The following is a 21867-nucleotide window of genomic DNA, read 5'->3' as shown; positions in this document are numbered from 1 at the left end:
CAGAGTCTGTTTGTGAATGACGTAATGAGCGTAAAACAAGATGGCGTCGTCTTAAACAAAAATTGGTGTGAATTAATTTATCGACGTAGACAACTGCCTCTCTTGAGGCTCCAGGGTTGTTTTACGGTTGTTCCGTTAAATAATAACCTTCACGAGCAAAACAGCGTGCTGTGGGCGTTTCTGAACGCCACAAAATAGCCTTCGGAACTTGTGTCTTTTCTCCTGCGACCCTCCGGTGACAGCCGGGGAGGCGAGCTGCTGACAGACAGGATGGACAGCGGAGAGTACATCCCCACCATGGAGAACATGGACACGACTTTAGCGGAATTAGGGGACGAATTCACCCTGGGAGACATCGACGGTGAGTAGTTGTGTTAGCGCCAAAGGTGCTCGGTGTTGTTGTTTCTTCAGCTAGATTTGGCCTGTTTCCTGCTCAGTCTGGCATTTCTATGAGATGCTCATCCTGCTGAGCGGAAGGAGCTCGGGAGGTCTGGCTATGACAAGTTTAGGATTCAGTGTATTCACGATACAGCTGGTGTGAAAAGTATTTCTCAGCCCTACAGTTTCTAATATTTTAGCAAAAGTTCACTAATGTCTGTTATTTAGTTAATTTACATCACTTTTGGAAGCTGTCACCTCGCATAGGCCTTTCAACCCATAATGTGTACTTTGGGATAACATTTCAGGCTTTAAGTTTTGTTATGCTCTCTGTAGTTATTTCAGTGCTGCGTGTCTCAATCAAGAGCCAGGCTTCAATGGAAAAGTCGCTCAGTGAAGTGTTATTTTTGCACGAAGCAGATTTGGGTGTCATTTGGCAGGAAGCTGTGGATGTGGGCAGTGAAGGGAGACCCACGGGTGTAACGTTACTTACTCATCAAGCTTGACTGTGTTATTACTGTAAGCCGAGGGCCACAACATGAACCATTTTTATTAATATCTTAGGATGCCTAACAACATCAAGCAAAGGAACTGCCCTAACTTTGGTACATTTACGTATGTTTGAATGTTGATTAATGTACATCGCCCCCTCTCAAATAAACAATAAATTACAAATACATTTAGAAACATTTATTTAGACCTAATGACTTCCATGTAGGGTTGCAACTTTTTGCTAACCGTTTCAGAAAGTATCACGGTTTCACGGTATACAGTATGATACAAATATTATTATTATCAGTTACAGTGACCATTAAAGGAATAAAAACAAACGCTTTTTTTTATAATTTCACAAAATATTATGTCCTGATCAAACTTGAAACCGAAGTATGTGTAAAAGTCTCCCTATTGAAATTTCAAAAAAATAAATAAATAATATATACCTGCAGCTGAGATTATCTGTCTGGTTGGATTTTTTCCATAACCGGCAATTTTCATTCCATGGTATACTGTGAAGTGAGGAAATTTTTTTGGGATAACATATGTGTGAAGATCCAATTATGTGCTCTGCAGGCAGGCACTCGGTGAACAAACCGTATCCCTCATCCAATCTCGCTCTTATCAAAACAAGTTTCACCCCTTGGCACACAGTGAAAGGACAGGGCTTTTGGTGTAATGCTGGCCAGCATAGAGTCACCAGATTTCCGTTAGGGTGGAATTTTACTGAATGCTAAGTCACCAGACCGGACTGATGCACCGTTGTGTGTGTGTGTGTGGTGTAGCCATGGTGGGCAGTGGGTTTATAATACTCACTGACATACAACAGTACTGGACTTAACAAGACAATGTAACAAACAACAATAAGCAACATTGATGATACTGCACACAGGCTTATGAAACATTTCTAAAACTCTACCTGCCTTTGATGTTAAATCTCTTTTCAAAGGGGGGGCTTGGACCGAATGAGCAGACAGCACACCCCCGGCTGCAGTTATGTAATCCCACTTAATCATTGTGTCAAAAGAGAGGAATGTACAGATTGTGAGAGAGAGAAATGATAACTGAGGGTTGACTGATGGATTCACTGGCGAGCTGCAACCGAGTCGGCCCACACTTTGAGTTTTGCTTCACTCGGTCTCTGTTTGGCCTGCAACTAAAGGATGAATAACATTTTCCCATCAGGAAGAGCAGCCAGCTGCAGAAACATTGACCCCTGTTATAGAAATCATAGGCATTATCTCCCTAATGATGTGCTTGAGAATATTTGCTTTTATTATATGTATTTAAAATCACCGCAGCCTCTTTCAAATCTTAAAATAGACAGTGATAGGTCTCTGTACTTTCTGTAGACCTCCAAAGATATTTAACCTTTGTTCTTCAGACGAGCCATTGAGTGTAAGGTCTAGAGGCCACTGTAAGAGCTCATGCACTTGACCCTATATTCATCTAGAACATTCTTCCTCTCCCAATTATTCTCTTAGCAACTGCAGATCTGGTTATATAACCTGTTTTCTTTGCCCTGAGCAGCCTAGGAAACTGTCCCCCTTTTGATGGACCCTTTGTGTCAGCTTGTCTGAAGCTCTGGGGGCTCAGAGCTGCTTTGTCTTGCCTGTCATAAACAGTCTTCCCCCCCATGGAGGTGTACTAGTGCGTGGTCCAGTGTGTCTGCCTACATAATGTGTGCATGTAAATGTGACATGTGAAGGACAGGCTGGTAAAAGCTCCTGAGCAGAAAGGCTAATTAATGCTACTATGACATTATGTATCTGAAACGGTCCAATATATGGTTTTAATCAGGTATGTTGCTTAAAGGATGATTCTTCACATTTTACCCTGAACCTCTTATTGTTCTAGTTTTTGCCATGAATATCAGTTATGTTGAGGTTTTAGGAAGTGTTGTCTAGTACTGCTAACCTCTCAGTGTCAGCAGACGTCAGATACACAGTAAGTGCCAACCACAGGAATTACTGTCCTTGGTTTGCCCATTGCTATTTTGTGACCTTTCATCAAATCACTTTTTATACTCACGAGATTGTCTGACAACAGAAAAAGACAGCTGTATTTGCAGCCAACAACACCTTTTTTTAAAAATTGTTTTATAAACTGTATAAAAATGCAACAAGTGATGACAGGCCGGTGACTGGAAGTTGGGCGCTGCTGCTGGCAAAGATGAGAACCCTTGGTGTTGTAACGTTTGAGAGTAGGTTTTCTTTCTGTATTGTCTCAACCTCTCAGCTTCATCATGCATTTATTCTTGAAAACGTGATATCAAAAAGGCATCAAATGTAATATATGCTGCAGCTCAAAACTATGGCAGAAACAGAGCAAAAGTAGGAGAGCCATTCATTACATTTCACTATAGTATGAAATGTCACACATTTGAATGTATTTCAGATTTCTTATCTATATTAGGCAAAGATAACAGATGACAATATTATTTTTTAATTCTCAGCTTTTTGAAAGCATGTGTCACTGCACTGTGATTAATATTGTGTGAGAACAAGTTCTTATATTACTATATTGCAGAGAGGCACTCCTTGCCTCTAATGAATTCACACATGAGTTGCAAAGTAGTGACTGGAATTAACTTCTACATCTAAAGCAAGGCAATCTTGTGTTAACTTGCACCATTAGGTCATTAAACAGGGCTGTTAAGATCTGTTGGCTGTGTGAAATATATGTCGATGAATGTGCTCTGCGGTCTGTTGGGTTGTCTGGCCTCACACTGGTGTGCAGCAAGACTCAAGTTCAAGGTTGCAGGCTTTGTTCATTGACCCTGACAGCTAAACCCATATTCACTATCAGTGATACAGATGTAAGGCATTTGTCAGTCTTGAAGTTCCAAAGTCCTGTGGGACCATGAAAGACACAGTGTTTTTCGCAGTAATGGACCACAGTCTTTTGTCCTTTGGCAAACTTCTTCCCTCTCATTTCTGTCAAGGTGAACAAGAGATGTTGACACACCAAACATGGATGGGCTGGCAACTGAGTGTATATTCACACACACACACACACACACACACACACACACACACACACACACATATATATGTACTCATATGTATGTATGTGTGTGTATGTATGTATGACTTTGGCATCAAGGCAAAGTCTATAATAATAACACCACTTTTGCATCTTTGCTGTATGTAATTTATTGAATGCTATTAGGTGGTGTTTAACAACACAAGCACAGTGCACATTCATCATCATTATAGTGCCATCCATCAGGTCTCTCAATGCTGCGGTATTCTTTATCTAAGTGCTTTTTTACCTCTCTCCCCTTGTCTTTGTAGGCCATCACCACAATTACTAAACACCTCTTCAAGGCTATCTGATTGAAAGGCATTTAGATTTCTGGACAATCTGCCATTGATTTATAAGCAGAACAGTAGCTGTTTCTTTGTGTGCATGTGTCAATTCAAGGCCAGTCCGTGAAATTCAGGTCTTATCTTTTAGCAGTAAACAGCCAGTTGTACAGTGGACCAACTGTACCACCTTGTGTTTAGTTTCAGTGGAAGAGTTCTACACATATACACATCACCTGATATACCTAAATAAAGTGTTCAACCTTATACAGCTTGGAGTTGGAAAATGTGCATACAAATTATTATATGTAATACTTACTTGCATAATAATTGTGCACACAGTGTAGATAGAAAGTGTTATATTACCTACTTGTATTATAAAATTGGGTGTAGCCAAAGCCTTGAGCAGTCAAGTAATTGTCAGTCAGTCATGGCATTTAGATTACCTTTGCTTTTAGTCTCACAGTGTTCCTGCTAATTGATGCTGTAAATTTGTAAAAAAAACATTTCTTTGTAGTGATATATACTACCATAAGCTATATTAAATCTATTTGTTTCATATAATTGAATCCATAGCAGAGCTGTCCAAGATGCTTATTTGGATTTATTAATCAAATCCAGACTTGTTGTAATGTCCATTCTGTCTCCTCTTCTCCTCAGAGATGCTGCAGTTTGTCAGCAACCAGGTGGGGGACTTCCCAGACTTGTTTGAGGACCAGATGGCCTCAGCAGGCTCTGTACATAGTGGCGGTGCCAGTGCCGCCCTGCGACCTGCCGCTCAAACGCCTCGCACCCCCCAAACTCCACAGACACCAACCCCTGCTGCCTACCAGAGCTCCAGCGTCGGCCTCGTCGCCTCCCAGACACTGTCTCCCCAGTCTCTACCCCTCACACCTCCCCTCACTCCTGCCCAGACCCCCTCCCCCACCACTGCCTCCTCGGGGCAGCAGCAGGTGACCCGCAGCCCTCCGCTCCTTCAGCCACGGCCTCAGATGGTCCAGCCCATCCAGCCTCAGCCCCAACAGACGGCCCAGCCTGCCATCCAGGTATCACCTATCTGGGACCACATTCACACACAAAACCAGTGTTTGAAATTGGTAATAACTCACGATTTACTCATTCTACTACTAGTTCTGCTAGTTAGTTGTATGACTGTTTTGTAATGTTATTGAAAGGTATTATAGTTTAAGCTTTTAAAGTTTTGGGTCACTGCGGGTCTGAAAGGGCTATATAGACGCTTTCAGCGGTAACAACATAAACAAACAATACTGCGCATGTGTATTACTCTGGCCCAAACCTAACTTCCGGCAGACTTCCTCAAACAATCCATAACAAGTAAATGACGTTAACTAGTATGGGCCTCCGCAAAACTGCTTTCTCCTCCCTCTCCCTACCTACTTCCACTCCACATTGAGTGCCATCTGAAACCAATGAGGGCGGAGTGGGTTGTTAAACCCTCAAATGCTGGGTAAACACCGATGCCGGCTTGTTGAAGGTGTGTAACACCTTTTGCTGCACGATGGGCGACCTTTCTTTCAAATGTGAGTTTTGTGTGACTTCGCTGGTTAACATGTAGGATTTTTAATTTCCAAAACTATGCTAACATTTCATTTATACACTAACAACGTAGCTCAGAGGTTATTCTGTGTTTTAAAAAAACAATACAACTGTTGTTTATTTGATACACATATTATAGCAGTGAGTGCAGTGGTAACGTCAGATTCTATTTATGGTGGGGAGAGGGAAGTTGGTCCGAAAGTTGGCCGCTGTATTTTTACCCTACGCGGGTTAGTTGGATCAAATACCCCTTTAGGGAGCTCAATTTCGCTGTGAGGGTGACTCCGAGCAGAGTTCACTTCGTGTCGGAGTGGAAGTGGCGAGGGTCTAGTTTCGGAAAGGCTCCCAGTAATAAACAAACAGAACGGAAGTTAACTTTGGGCCAGGTGATTTTGTTGTTGTTGTGCCATCGATACTAAAAAAGCTTCTGCTGACAGGAGAAATTCCGAGTACTGACTGACTGTAAAATATAATATCCAGCTCAGCATCCCTACAAACAGCAATGCACATCTCAGCAAAACTGTAGTCAGCCTGACGGATATAGTTTATTGTTTTGAGTGAAATACCTTTTTCCTAAAACAGTACATCAAAACACAGATAAAATATCTTATGTTTCACTGAACTTTAAATAATCTCAGAGGGAAAAATACATGTTGAGAAGAAGCTATATTTATTTTTCTGCTTAAATGCAGATGCACACCCAGGGGATCCCCATGCAGACCCAGACCTTCCCGGTCCACACCCTGGTTCAGACCCACAGCCAGACGCCCATGCCCATCCAGACCCAAGCGGCCCAAACTGTGATGATTACCTCCAACGGTGGACGTTTCATCCAGAACCCAGTCATCTGCCACCAGAGCCCCCCTCCTGGTTTCCAAGGTGACCAAGAGAGAAATAATATTATATTTTTTTAATGAAGTGGTCATATGTGTGACTGGCAAATCATCCATCGTCTTGTTTTCCATTCCCAGTCCTCCAGCCACAGATGCAGAGCATTATGACATCACCACAGCTCCAACCAGTGACCATTCAGCACCAGCGTGTACTGACCCCAACCGGTCAGACCATCCAGACTCTCTCCACAGCGCCCACCACAGTCCACACCATGCAACAGCAGGTGCAACAAGTACCTGTAAGTGATCTCTCTGTTATTAGCAGGGTTGGATGAGAATCACAGTTTTTACTATCAGAAAAAGAGACACATATCCTTTTTTAAATTAAAGGCCCTGCAGAGCAACTGAGTCCCAATGCCAATCTTTTAAACTGCTTGCAATCAAACATAAAAGCCTCACATTTACCTTTGTCTCTCCAACAGGTTCTGGTCCAGCAGCCTCAGATACTGAAGACAGATTCACTGGTTCTGACAACACTCAAACCAGATGGCACACAGGTGCTGTCTACCATGCAGAGCCCCGCAGGGATCACCACCTTGACCACACCCATCCAGAACACAGCTCTGCAAGTCCCGGTATACAGCTAGTTAAAAAGATTTTATATTTCTATTTGGGTTTTTTATAATGGTCACAATTTTGGTCCCTAAAAAAGGCAGCATCTGCAATCTCACTGCCACGTTTACCATCAGTGATTCATATTGAAACTAACACACTGCTACTGATTGCTGTCCCCAGACACTGATGAGCAGCAACATCCTGACCACCGTCCCTGTTATGATGGGAGGAGGAGACAAGCTGCCAATCAAGCAGCTACAGCCAGGCTCCACCCACTGCACAAACGGCGCCAGATCCAGCATGGATCAAGGCCAGCTAATGGGAGGAGTAGTAGGCCCGGGAGGAGTGGTGAAGGAGGGCGAAAGGAGGACAACCCATAATATCATCGAGAAGAGGTACCGGTCCTCCATCAACGACAAGATCATCGAGCTTAGAGACCTGGTCATGGGAAATGACGCGAAGGTAAGTGATTTATACACTGGGATAGGGAAACGGTAAGACTATTTTAAAGAGGTCATATCATGCTTTTTGGCATACTAAAAAAGCCCAAAGTTGCATGTGCAACTGCCAACAAAGATCATGTGTAAGATGCATCACTCCATAGCTAAAACAAAGTGTTTAACACACAGGGTGAAAAGAGGAGCTGCAGCAATCAGAATCAGAATCAGAAATACTTTATTGATCCCCGAGGGGAAATTATTTTGTCAAAATTGCACACTAGTCAAGGTAGATAGAAAAGGAGTATATAAATATAAGAGTATAAACATAGAATATAAAGACAAATATAAAGGAGTGTGGGTATGTACGATATTTACATTATTAAGAATTATTATGGTGAACCAAAAAGTACTAGTGAATAAATAGCAGCAGAGAATATTACACATTCATTATTAAACAGGTAATATTGCACAGAAAGTTTTTGGAAAATGAAACCATGTAAACCTGTTCTGGTACAACCCCTAAATAGGATTTTGAACCTGAAAATGAGCTTAATATGACCTCTTTAATGTCGAAAATGGTTTCAGTGTTTATATTGAAATCATTTATTTAGATATTGGATCCTCACATGTCCTCCTTCATGTCTTTCTTCCCAGATGCATAAGTCAGGAGTGCTGAGGAAGGCCATTGACTACATCAAGTACCTGCAACAGGTCAACCACAAACTACGCCAGGAGAACTTGGCCCTTAAAATGTCCAAACAGAAGAACAGTAAGTGTTTTACATTCAATTCAATGTGCTTTATTGGCATGGGCGTGAGATTAAACAACGTTGCAGCAAAATCCCAAAGTTTACATTTTGAAAATGACATAAAAGGAATTTATGCAATCATTTTAGCAGTTATAAGTTATGGCAACAAAAAATACAGATAAAATGTAAACTACAAAAAGGAATGAACCAAAATTAACCTGCCATGCAGCGAACAATGAGAGTTATTATATTGGCTGCAAGGTTTGTCGTATGTCCTTCTCCTAGGATTATTCTTAATTTCTTGTCATCTGCAAGTTCTTTGAAATCAAGTATTAATAGATGGGATTTCTCAAAATATTGCTCCCTTGTGCTTCTCTCTTTACCAAATTTCAGGAGAAAAAGTGTCTCTTTCTCCACCTCACCTGTCGTACAGTGCTCCCAGACTCTATATGTCACATAATGTATGTGACATATAGAGCACTTGTTTTTGAAAAGTGCTCTACAAATAAGGATTATTATTATTATTATTATTATTATTATTATTGACGGTTATAAGCAGAGGATGATCTGTAGCAGCTTGAGATTTTAATGCGTTTCTGTCTCTCTATCACAGAGACAGTGATACTGTCTGAAGATGTGGAGCTTAAACAGGAAATAGTGATGATGTCACCACCAGCCTCGGACTCTGGTTCTGGTTCCCCGCCCCAGTTCTCTCCTTACTGTGTGGACTCAGAGCCAGGCAGCCCCTTACTGGATCACGAGCAGGTAAAGCACAAAGACAAGGCCGTCGGCTTAGCATAAGACACATTAGCTGCTGTGTGGAATAACTACAAGGCTTTTGTTGTGTTAATTTAGTAAATGCTAATTCTGATCTTATTTATTTTGAATATTACAAGGGAGGAAGTCTTTAAAAGATGCAGATGTTCTGGTTTGTGAATAATAGTTTTCTCACAAACCAGTAGCCATGCATATTCTCTGGTAATTCTACTAGATCATTGTATCTCTAATATGCTCAAATAGCATGCCCAAAGTTATGTGACCATCATTAATTGTGTTGCCAAAGCATGCGGGCTTGTGATGCAAGTTTAAAAAGTGACATAGTAGTGAATTATTCTACAGACATTGTAATTTTGAAATTATTCATTATTGTGACCCTCTTCTTTATCTCTCTTAACGCCTCAGATGAAGAGTGAGCCAGATTCTCCCTCCTCGGTTGGAGTGATGGATCGTTCTCGACTGCTTCTCTGCGCCCTCACTTTCTTCTGCCTGTCCCTAAACCCCTTGCCATCTTTGTTGGGCTCTGAGGCCTCTGAGAGCACCAGCCTATCTGCGGGCCATGTGCCGTCTAGAGCTCTTTTCTGGTTCCCGAGTCACACCCAGGACTTTGGTGAGCAAGGCTGACCCCCCCCCCCCATTTATAACACAAGTCGAGAGTCTGGACATCATGATTGAATTTCTGAAGTATTCCAACATGTGTAATGACCTTACCTCATGTTTAATTTCCTCTCACCCTCCAGCATCCTGGCTGCGGTGCCTGTTGCCGTGGGTGATGGTGTGGGTGCTGAGCGGGGTGGGAGCGGTGTGGGGCTGTGTCAGGGTGCTCTACCTGTGGGAGCCTGTCACACCACTTCACTCGCCAAAATCTGTGTCATTCTGGAGGCATCGCAAACAAGCCGACCTGCATCTCTACAGGGTGAGTACGCATCAGCTGTATGTTTCTAAGAAGTCTTAGGAGACCTATTATGCTTTTCCATATTTTATGACTTATCTACAATGTTGGATGTTTATGTTAAACATGGACAAAGCTTCAAATAATGAGGTAAAAGTATTTTTGAAAAATTTCTGTGAGCAAAAACCTCAGATTTCCTCCTGTTCTGAACACTTTGTTTTGAACAGCTTTTTCCACCAAGGGGCTCCCTTTGATGAAACAAGGAGCCTAGACGGAGCTGGTGTTCCGTATATGGTCTTTTGCTCCGCACAGCTGCAGTCTGTCTGTACCTCTCAGCACCAACAGCAGCCTGGGCTGAGTTCAGCGCAGACAAAACGTAGCAAAACATTTTTTTTGTACAGAAACGGTGTTTCCCTGAACACCCTGCTGTGTACACAAGTACACTGAATTTTCCTGCCTTTTTAACACTGTTGTGTTTACAAATTTGTCGCAGCTGATTGGGTAACATCTGAGACACGGCCACCAAACGGGTGAAAACATTCCTCGAAGCCCGTTGCGCAACATTGCAAGGAAACATGTCGTTCAATCCGAAACTGTTGCAAACCGGTGCAAAACGTTTTGAGATTGAACTCACCGCTGGTAACATGCTTCAGGTCTTGGCCAGTCGGAAGACAGTGGGTTTTGAGAGGGGGGGGCCTTAAAGAGACAGCAGCATCTAGTTTCAGACAAGCTGAAATGAACCCCTACATGAAGGACCAGTATAATATAGAAAATTACTTTTTTGAACTTTGAATCATGCAAAGCCTGCGATGGACTGGCGTCCTGTCCAGGGTGTACCCCGCCTTTCGCCCGATGTAAACTGGGATTAGCTCCAGCCCCCCCGCGACCCTGTAAGAGGATAAGCGGTTGCCAATGGATGGATGGATCATGCAAAGCTGCCATACAGGAGTCACAGAACTACAATATAGGACTGGAAATGTAGTATAATAAGTCTCCTTTAAACAGACCAAGAAAACTATTTGGAATGCTGTTTATATGTATTTTCTCTTGTGTACGATGTTTTGTTTTTGTGTTAATAAAACTTCCTACAAAAGAGTGACGTAGAATTTCCGAATGTAGGAAAAAAGGGTCACACTACTCTTATTCCAGGTGACAGTTTGAATATTGGATCTTACTCTCTTTTTTTTTTCTTTTGGATGGCATCTCACTTATTGAAGAGTACTTCACACAGTTTTGCTTTGATTCTCACCTTTTTGATGTCTAAGTTTAGCCTGCCTGTTCCATCCATGGATTTATTTTTAGCGTTTCTTCAAATCGTGTTCAGATCCAAGTCGTGACCTTCATCACATGCTTTCCTGTCAGTCTATGCTGAATACTGATTAGCTTACTATTTTCCCTGTCTCCTCTCTCTTGCAGGGAGATTACACAGCAGCCATGGCCAGTTTAGAGACCTGCCTTTCTGTCTTGACCAGAGCTCTTCCTTCAACCAACCTGGACCTGGTCTGCTCACTGTCCTGGAATCTGATTCGCTACTGCTTGCATCGTCCAACCCCCCTGGGCTGGCTGGTTCATCAGGTTAGAGGAAAGCATGAGGGGGAGGAGGCTAGGACTAGTGCGAAGGACGCAGCACTGGTTTACCACCGGCTGAGCCAGCTGCAACTCACAGGTGAGCGTTAAGAAGTGGCTGATGCTGTACGCAGGCAGGACCAGTACACAAGGGTTAAATAAGTGACTCTACAAGCAGATTAATCACAACAAATGCACCTTACTTTCACTTTGACATGCTATGAAGACCAGAACACAGTGATACAGCTTCTGTTCTGTCTCTCTCTCTGTAGGAAAACTGCCTCAGCGTAGCAGCTTGTGGGCTTTGTCTCTGTCTCTGAGCGCTGTCAACCTCAGCGAGAGCGCCCAAGGCAAGATGGCCCCCGCCCAGCTCACCCAGATCTATGTCACTGCAGCGACAGCCCTGCGCACCATGCTGGGCCACCACCTGTCCTGTCTACCTGTAAGTCTCTTAAGTGGTCCATCTTCTCTCAGCCGTCACCCTGCGAATATTTATCCAGTTGATCTCATAAGCCATCGCAAACATGCAGAGGAGATAATAACTTTATTTCACTGATATCTTTACCTTGGATGAGTTTTCTTTCCATCATCAGCATCTTTTCTTCTGTCCCAGGGTTATCTATTGAGTTGTGCAGAGAGTGTGGCCAACCAATCAGAGACCAAGCCGATCCCTGACTGCCTACGCTGGCTCTTCACCCCATTGGGTAGGCAGTTCTTCCTGAGTTGCGATTGGTCGGTGAAGTCTGAGAGCACCGACGGGGTATACACTTCTCAGAGAGACCCAGGTATGCAATAAATACAGGACCCAGGCCCATACTCTGTTTTACTCTTCATGTCTTTCTTGTTTTCTTGTTATTTTTTCTGTCCTTTTTTCTTTGAAATTTCAACTCCAAAAAAAACTGTCCAAAAGGTTTTAGGTGGTTTTTAATATCATAAACTCAAAACATCATGCTTTTGAGGCACATCTACTTTATTTACAGTACAGCTGTGGTTAAGAAGGAGTTGATCCTGAAAGCAAAGCTCTTGATTTACCAGTCGATTCCAACCCTCCACATTCCAACCCTCAGCCATGGTCATGAGCTTCAGGTAGTAACATAAAGTGTGAAATCGCGGATTCAAGAGGCCAAAATTTGTCTCTCCGTGGGGTGGCTGGGGTGACCCTTTATAGATACGGTAAGGAGCTCTGATATCGATAAGAAGCATGGAGTAGAGCCCCTGCTCTTTCTCATCTGGGAGGTACGGTGGCCCAGTTGATAGCACCTCACAGCAAGAAGGTCGCAGGACTGTGTGGAGTTTGCATGTTCTCCCCATGTCTGCGTGGGTTTCCTCCGGGTGCTCCGGTTTCCCCTACCCTCAAAAACATGTTGGGTTTTCCAGTCAGTGCCATTGAGCGCTGCACAGTGGCTGCCCACTGCTCCCTTTTTGCTACACGTACATGTATGCGACAATAAACCTTATCTAAAGGAGCTAGTTGATTCCTCCTTGGTACCTTCCTTTGCATGGTTTTCTGGTAGGAACCCCTGGGGTAGACCCAGAACACGCTGGAAAGATTGTTAATCTCATCTGCATTGGGATCCCTCTGGAGGAACTGGAAAACGTTGCTGGGAAGAGGGTGATCTGGACTACCTTGCTTAGTCTGCTCTCACTTTGACCCGGCCCCAGATAAGCACCTAGAATAAGAATAGTACCTAGAATAAATATTAGGATTCTTTGGTTGTGCTAGGAAATTTAAATGCTTAAAAACTGATTAACTTGTAAACGTTTAATAGCTATTTATGGGACGCATTAATTGATTATTGATCATCATTGCATATTCTTTGTCTTTCCCTCAACTATGAAACATACAAACACGTAGTTTACTGGGTATTAAAGCATGTGTAAAAATGCTGTGTGCTGTGATTTAACTGTTCCTCTCTGTTTCCCTCTTGATCTTCTTCCAGCTGACCCCATTGCTCAGCTGCACCGCTGTTTCTGCAGGAAACTTTTGGAGAGAGCTGTTCACACCCTGATCCAGCCGCAGAGCGACCATGAAGCAGGCAAGCGCAAGACCGAGTCTGGGTAAGGCACCGGTGCCAGCAATGTTTTTGACAGTTTAGTGTGAATTAATGATTTACCCTGGATCTGTAATCCTCTTCTTTCTTTTTTCCCCAAACTTCCAGGGAGTTTTCCAGTGCCCTGGAGTTCCTCCAGTTATTGAACAGCTGTACAGAGGACTCTCCTTCTCCTCCTCCTCCCTTCTCAACTCCTCCCAATCACACCACCACTCCAGGTTTGAATGGCATGAATAGACCAACCCTGCCCAGTCACAAAGCATGAATCACATCGGATGTTTGTGTAGGAAGAGATTTAAACTCTCTCTTATTGAAGATTAACCAGATAGCCATCTGAGTTGTGGCTGTCAACATAAAGGGATTTCATTTGCTCCATTTGCCGTACACTGACATCCAATTTAGATTTTGGGATTAAGTTTTTATTGGATTATCACAGATAACACATTCATTGATTTGTGGTAATAAATGACTTGCAATGGATATGAACACATTGACGATGTGCTCAGGCGATGTTAATTAGCCACAGTCTTTGATACATCAGTAGTCGCAGAGCAGGGACAGAAACACAGGGGTCTTAACCATCACATCATCTCTCATTTGACAGTTAAAGCTTGTCGAGGAAAAACATTTTCACAGCCACAGTAAACCCCCAAAAGTCCACCCAGACTCTTAGACTAATGCTATGTCCTTGTCCTTTTTGTTGATTTGCCTTTTTTTGTTTTAATTTTTCTTTCTCATAATTTCCCTTTCTCCCTCTTGCCAGTGGGAGACCCAGTCAGTCGTTGGTGGGCTTTGGTCCTGAAGGCTGCCGTGCATTGGCTGCAGGGTGACGATGTTGCAGTGAGGTCACTGTTGGCGGAAGCAGAGCGGATGCCGAGGGCTCTACACACGCTTGAGTAAGTGAAGGAAAACTTGTTTCAGTATGTGTAAACATGCCGAAACACACTATTCCATACTACAATACAGAAACTATAACTGGTCAGTACGGTGGATCAGTGGTTAGTACTGTCACCTCATAGCAAGAAGGTCCGGAGGTCGATTCCCGGCTGGAGGAGGACTTTCTGTGTCGAGTTAGCTTTTTTGTGGCTGTTCCATGCCCCCTCCCCCAATAAAAACATGCATATTTAGGTAATTTCTTCCCTTGACAGAGTCCCAGGGGGCTGCACAGTGGCTGCCCACTAACAAAAAAAAAGATTGAATTTTGCATGCATTGTACTGTATATAACTGTATGTGACAATTTAATTTGACCTAGAATAAATGTGGCGAAGCATTTATTTTCTATTCGAGTTTTAATTGCTCGCACTACAGGAATCCTAAATTTAAGCTCTCCAAATCTCCAACTGGATAGAGATATATGAAAGTCATAACTTCAGCCAGGATCATCTGTAAATTTTGTCAAACATCTAAGATACTGAAAGTGAAGGATGGTAAAGACAATTAAATGTTCATCTCTTTTAGAAGAAACCAAAGTAACTATCGTCACTGTCCCTCTTTCATCACTCTGTTTCAGCCACCCTCTGCCTAAGGCTGTGCTGCCGCTTTGCAAGGCAGTTCAGATGAGTCTGACCCCTCTGAAGGGAGAAGGGGCGGTAGCCTGTCTCTCCTACTGCGACAGAGCCAGCAGCTACCTGCGCGCCAGCGTATCAGTGCCCGTAGCCCAATCTGGAAACTGGCTGAACAAGGTAGTGTACAAAGAATCCCTCACACACTCCAAACACTGGCACTATTACCTCATTTAGATCAGAGTGTTTGTTACGTAATATCGTCTGCGGTCTTACGCATGCTCATATACAGATGCCAAAAACCTGCCTTATGCTGTGTGTTTCATTTTTAATTATTTGGACTCCGTAAAGCTGATGTATCCAGGGGTTCATCGCGCATATACACACCCACACACTGCATGCTCAGTCGGGGTCAGGGCGGGCTGACGTGGGGCTTGTGTGTGTGCGCAGTGTGGGTGGCAGGAGGTGGCTGTGGTGCATTGTAGTTGCATTGCATGATCCTGAAGCCGAGTGCAATGTATCTGCAGTGCATTACAGAGGCCTCCCCAATCTGCACGCACCCGCTACACACCCCACCAATTTACATTAGACAGCACTGAATGTCATGTTGTTTCTATTTCATTTTTGGCATGCATATTAGGCAGGATGCACTGTTAACGATGATGGTGGCTGGTTGTCTTTGGTGGGATATGGTTGTAATGGAATATTTGCATCACACCTTGGGTCTCAAATATAAATCTACCATAGTATACAGGTTTTGGTCATATACTTAGAATATCATCAAAAAGTTGATTTATTTCAGTAATTCCATTCAAAAAGTGAAACTTGGATATTATATTAATTCATTACACACAGACTGATATATTTCAAATGTTTATTTCCTGTTGGAAAATGAAATCTGCATCTCCATAAAGTTGTTCAGCAGCAGGAAGCACGACATGCTCTAAAACTTCCTGGTAGACGTCTGCGTTGACCTTGGACCTCAGAAAACACAGTGGACCAACACCAGCAGATGACAAGGCACCCCAAACCATCACTGATGTGGAAACTTTACACTGGACCTCAAGCAACGTGGATGCCTCTCCTCTCTTCCTCCAGACTCTGGGACCTTGATTTCCAAAGGAAATGCAAAATTTACTTTCATCAGAGAACATAACTTTGGACCACTCAGCAGCAGTCCAGTCCTTTTTGTCTTTAGCCCAGGCGAGACGCTTCTGACGCTGTGTCTTGTTCAAGAGTGGCTTGACACAAGGAATGCGACAGCTGAAACCCATGTCTTGCATACGTCTGTGCGTGGTGGTTCTTGAAGCACTGACTCCAGCTGCAGTCCACTCTTTGTGAATCTCCCCCACATTTTTGAATGGGTTTTGTTTCACAATCCTCTCCAGGGTGCGGTTATCCCTATTGCTTGTACACTTCTTTTCTACCACATCTTTTCCTTTCCTTCGCCTCTCTATTAATGTGCTTGGACACAGAGCTCTGAGAACAGCCAGCCTCTTTAGCAATGACCTTTTGTGTCTTGCACTCCTTGAGCAAGGTGTCAATGGTCGTCTTTTGGACAGCTGTCAAGTCAGCAGTCTTCCCCATGATTGTGTAGCCTACAGAACTAGAGTGAGAGAGACCATTTAAAGGCCTTTGCAGGTGTTTGGAGTTAATTAGCTGATTAGAGTGTGGCACCAGGTGTCCTCAATATTGAACCTTTTCACAATATTCTAATTTTCTGAGATACTGATTTGGGGGTTTTCATTAGTTGTCAGTTATAATCATCAAAATTAAAATGAATGAACACTTGAAATATATCAGTCTGTGTGGAATGAATGTATACATTATACAAGTTTCACTTTTTGAATGGAATTACTGAAATAAATCAACTTTTTGATGATATTCTAATTATATGACCAACACCTGTATAATAAAGAACAAATATTAAACCTATGTTTCTATTTAAATTATTCATTTTATGCAAATGCACCAAACAGCACTTTGATCTTTGTCTTTTTTTCTCTTCCAAGGGAGTGGAGCTCCTGGTCTGTGACCTTCTGCTGACCTTGAGGACCAGTTTATGGCAGAGGGGAGGCAGTAGTAATGGAGATCCTGGCCCAGCCCCTGGATCCCAGTTGGCTGGTTTCCAGAGGGACCTCAGCACGCTCCGAAAGCTCACACAGTGTTACAGACAGGCGCAGCACAAGGTACATCCGTGGCTAGATTTAAGTCCGATATGTTAAGGAATCAGCAAAAGGACAGTGGAGTTCAGAACCGTGTATATTATATTTTATATGTTATGTAAGGTGCCAAAAGCTGCAAGAAACAAGTGTAGTATGAGAAACAATATTGAAGCTTACGTAAGTGTCAGACTCATTTTAAAGAGCAGCATGAGTAGAAAATCCTTTTGACTGACAAAGGTAGGTCAAGTAACATTGCATGTTTTATTTTATCCTACGTACATCCCCCCAGTAGTAGACTACATGACAAGAGCCAGGGGTTTCTATATGACTGCCAGGGATTCATCATTCTGACCTTGGCCGTACTGTATTCCCTTCCAACTTTGGCAAGATTATTCAGTAGATTCATGTTTTTGGTTAATTTATTGCTCATTTAGCTCTTCGAATCTCATAAATATGGACAAATGCCAGTAACAAATTATCAGAGCCCAAAGCAGTGACTTAAAATGAGATTTCACTGTCGAGCTTTAAGCCAAAGAAAACAAATAATCACTTTATAATGATATATAATATTCCAGCAGGCAACTCACCAGATTTTAAAGCTGTATACTAAAAGTAATAATACCCTCATGTCATATCCCTAAATGTTTGTCTTGTTTGTCTGTTTAGAAAAACCACACTGATAATCAGCCCATAAATCAGCTGGGTCCCACTAATCTTGTTCATCATAATACTAAATTTACTGTATCAGTTCTCTCCCACTCTCTTCCCAGCTGCAGAAATCTCACCGCTGTTTAACATATCATCAATCATACTTGTAAGACTTACTGGAGTAGTCATTACTGCTGCCAGGGGGTCTGCTTTCAGAGTGGTTGGTGATCATTTGTAATGTTTTGACTTGTGCAAGACTACAGGAACCACATGAACTCATTTTATGAGGTTCTGTTTTGAGACCACTGACTGAGAAATATTCACTCATGGTGCTGTGAGGCACTCTGCATGAAAGGCTCCACTGAAGACAAAGTATTTCTTGTATATACATCCCTAGCAGTATTACTGTATGTGGGGTGAAATGATGTGTGGCAACAATGTTTTTCTGCTTTAACATCACTAAGACGAACACCTGGAAATACTTGATGATGACTATCATTGTGGCTCTGACGTGCGTTTTTTTTTTTATTCCCTGCAGGTGTTTCTTCATGAGACCACAGTGAGGCTGATGGCTGGGGCCAGTCCCACAAGGACACACCAGCTGCTGGAACACAACCTCCGACGCAGGACACACAGCTCCTACACAGCCGGTAAGGGCGACTCACTTATTTTTAGTGTGTGCGTGTTTAGGTTGATAGAGGAAGAGAGAGGGAGAAAAGACACAATCGATCTAAACTGGATTTCAAAATGCGTTGTAAACTCAAAAACAGCCTGTCGTCCAGTGAGTTAAGACATTGACCTAGGGAAAAATAAAGATTAAAGCAGGTCACCTCCTGTAGCAACTGGAGTTGCAGTGGAAAGGCAAAGCCAGAAACAAATGCTCTTATGGGTTTGGTGACGTCATGGCGGTGCCAAAGGAGGCTCCCTTGTTGCTCTTTCAGTAGGAATCCAGGATTTGGATTCAGCTTAAATCTCACGCTCAAGTGTGATTTAACAGACAAGAGGGATTTTGCCGTGGTGTCTTTGTTCAACTTCTTCTTTCCCAACACGGCAAAATAGATAAACTGACTTGAAACAGTCCTAGAGCGTAACATCACCCTGTACTCTCACACACGCACGCTATAAGGCAGTGTACACTAATCTGCACTTTTCTTCTTCTTTTCCTCCTCCCCCGTGCTGCTGTCAGAAGGTGAGTGCGTCCTGGGTGAGAGGGAAAGGGCTCATGCCATCTTGCTGGCGTGCCGCCACCTGCCCATGCCGCTGTTAACCCCACCCGGACACCGTGCCCGCCTGCTGGCCGAGGCCAAGCGCACCTTGGAGCGGGTGGGAGACCGTCGCTCTCTGCAAGACTGTCAGCAGATCCTGCTGCGCCTCAGCGGTGGCACGACCATCGCTGCCTCCTGAACCACCGCTGCCACACACACTGGTAGATCAAACACGGACAGACTGGGGCTACTCACGTTATAATAAAAAAGTTAACTCTGTATTTTGCCATCATACATACAAAGATGTAAACCAGGCTACTCATCCACAAACAACATTTAATTTCATAATAACTCCCTCATACTCAAGGTCCATGAATATAAAGACTTTTCTTCAAACTGCCACACTTATCTCACACACAGACAGATGATTTTTACTGTCATGCCCTGTATCCACACTGCAGCTGAAACACTGGAAGGCTAGATATTAACTCCTATCATGCTCAGTTTCACAGCACAATCATGCCACCTCCTGGTCATTAATGGTACAACGCTGGCTAACTGCCTCATTTTAAACAATGCTACTCAACAAGGAAAATCAGGTTAAATAGGCCCCAAAGGGAAAAGGGACCATTATCTAATAGCTGTTTTAAATTAATGCAATGCTGCAGTGCATTGATTAGCTGTAGGATACCAAGCTGTACAATCATTATTGAAACACGGCAATGTGAGTGCTACAATAACTGTAATGTCTCATTAAACTTGCAAGCTTCAATTAAGGGCTTCAGAGTACTCGAGTAGACAGCTGCGGTCTGTTAAGCATGGCTGGGCTGTAGGACGCAGACAAACAGGCTAGCTTGCTTCTAACCATACAGTGCTGAGTAGTGTCTCTCCTTATCTACCTCATACACTGTACAATGCCAGCATTGTACTGTGGAGCAAAATATGATACTCAAGCACCACATCAGTTTAAAATAAGTGACCGTTTGATGCAGTGCTTCAATCTAGTGCAGTGTCATTCTAATGAACCCTGGCTTAATTTAGACTGCATCGGTACATTATTTTAGCAATTTGACTTTCTGGTGCAGAAACTGCAAGAATGACAGACAGCTAGCCACTGCTGACGAAACAGGGGAAATAATTGGATTTGGGGAATATCTAAATAACAGAGGGAAGCAGCCAATCATACGTTTTGAAAATGCCTACCTAGACACACACTCACACAGATGCATAAACATAGAACATGTTAAAGTAATTGCATACAAACTCACAATGTGATTGTATATAGGTTGTACATAGGCAGATAAACAAAAGTAGATTAATCAGGAAGTCCTTACCCACTGCTTGAGAGGAGACGCATCGAAGAAAGCACTGTTAACATGTCATAGTTGGCTCGTAATGGTTTCCTGTCAAGAGTCTGGATCTGATGGTCAGAAGCTCCTACTGGGAGAACAAGGTCACCTTTAAGGTCACCCTTAATATCAAACACTCTCCTGCTGCTGCTTGCATGGTGGCTTTAAGACAAAAGTCACTTATGCAGAACAACAACTGTGGTCAGTTTGAATTCATGATGATTTTCACAGCAGAAAATAAGTATCAAAACATCCAGAAAAGTTCCTGCTGTAAGCTTCCTTTTGAGCCTGCAGGCACAGAATGTCAGTTACTAACACTTGAAAGTGAAAATGGTCTGAAAACAGTGAGGTTTATCTTGGAAGTGATGTCCACCAATGATGTAAAGCTCTCAAGCAAAAAGCCCTCAATGTTATATAAAACATTATTTTATTATTTTTCATCATATTTGAAATGATGGAGGCGTTGTATCTTTGTGAAATTTTTGTCCAATTTGCTTTTTATTTTGTAATGGTTGACTTATTCATCATGCAACACTTATGTCATACCTATTTCTGTGCTCTGATTATCTTATTTAATGGTTATGCAATGTAATATTAATATAAATGCTTTTGGGGGCGAAAGTGAGAGCAGTTTTGCAGTTATGTCATTGTTATTGTTTTATATGGATAAAAGCAGCCTAGGGTCAGAAACTGTCTCTTAAGAGGAAAATGTTGTGTATTTTATTGAGGAAGTAAAGCCGGCATTTAAATAATTTGCCTGATATTTTGGAATCACTAATGCTGTGATTTCTTTGCTCTTTTTTAAAATAGAAGCAAGCACACAAGTGTGCCATTAGAAATGTCCAGAAGTCTTCCAGGTCAACCCAACATTTAAGTTAGGAAGTCTTGAAAAAAGTTATCAGTTTGGATGTTTCCTGGCTAGTCAAATGTGTAAAGAGGAAAACAATGCTCAACCAGCCATCGGCAGGCTGGAGTTTTAGCTATTATTATTATTATTATTATGTTACAATTGTTTTTTCCCCCCCTTTCCCCTTGATGTGTTTTATTGTCTGAATGTTCATTTTGATGTTTGTTTTTATAATAAAACAACACATGACAGCCCTTGGTGTATATAATCTTTCAGTGGTAAAAGTTTCATACAGGTTGTGGATGTACAAATAGAAACACAGAAACAGAAGATAACATTTCATGTTTCCTCTGAACGTTAGTATAAATCTGATACAGACGGCAGTGTGAAGTGTACAGGTTTCATCTTTCACACGCTCAGTGATGAACACTGGACACCTCAGAAATAACACACTCACAGCATTTCGCAGAGTGAGGGGACATCTCTTGAT

General features: G+C 42.6%; 1 protein-coding gene across 2 annotated transcripts; it reads left to right on the top strand.

Annotated features, from left to right (window-relative positions):
• The first annotated feature begins 10 nt into the window (after positions 1-10).
• Positions 11-21631, top strand: srebf2 (sterol regulatory element binding transcription factor 2). 2 transcript variants are annotated; one of them, XM_038694760.1, is made up of 20 exons: positions 11-361; positions 4842-5278; positions 6431-6617; positions 6710-6870; positions 7054-7206; positions 7367-7648; positions 8281-8395; positions 8988-9139; positions 9557-9761; positions 9892-10067; positions 11460-11709; positions 11882-12051; positions 12223-12394; positions 13550-13667; positions 13769-13878; positions 14424-14556; positions 15172-15343; positions 17176-17352; positions 18515-18626; positions 19163-21631. In XM_038694760.1, the coding sequence occupies exons 1-20, from the start codon at positions 271-273 to the stop codon at positions 19378-19380; spliced, it is 3591 nt and encodes a 1196-aa protein (XP_038550688.1). In that variant the 5' UTR covers positions 11-270; the 3' UTR covers positions 19381-21631. The 2 variants fall into 2 exon arrangements, with proteins under 2 accessions (XP_038550688.1, XP_038550692.1); XM_038694764.1 differs by having other exon boundaries at positions 4842-5227; positions 19163-19380.
• Positions 21632-21867: the final 236 nt, after the last annotated feature.

The sequence above is a fragment of the Micropterus salmoides genome, unplaced genomic scaffold, assembly GCF_014851395.1.
Source record: "Micropterus salmoides isolate LMB-PRFRI ecotype aquatic unplaced genomic scaffold, ASM1485139v1 Ms_hic_scaffold_10, whole genome shotgun sequence".
In the NCBI taxonomy this organism is placed as follows: Eukaryota; Metazoa; Chordata; class Actinopteri; order Centrarchiformes; family Centrarchidae; genus Micropterus; species Micropterus salmoides.
Note: the sequence above shows the minus strand (reverse complement) of the source record. Positions and strands in the feature narration are given on the sequence as shown.

Excerpts from the sequence above, each read along its gene's own strand:
- srebf2 (XM_038694760.1), top strand. The coding sequence starts at position 271 with ATGGACAGCGGAGAGTACATCCCCACCATGGAGAACATGGACACGACT. Across the intron at positions 7,649-8,280 it reads TCATGGGAAATGACGCGAAG|ATGCATAAGTCAGGAGTGCT; the intron begins GTAAGTGATTTA and ends CTTTCTTCCCAG. Across the intron at positions 10,068-11,459 it reads CCGACCTGCATCTCTACAGG|GGAGATTACACAGCAGCCAT; the intron begins GTGAGTACGCAT and ends TCTCTCTTGCAG.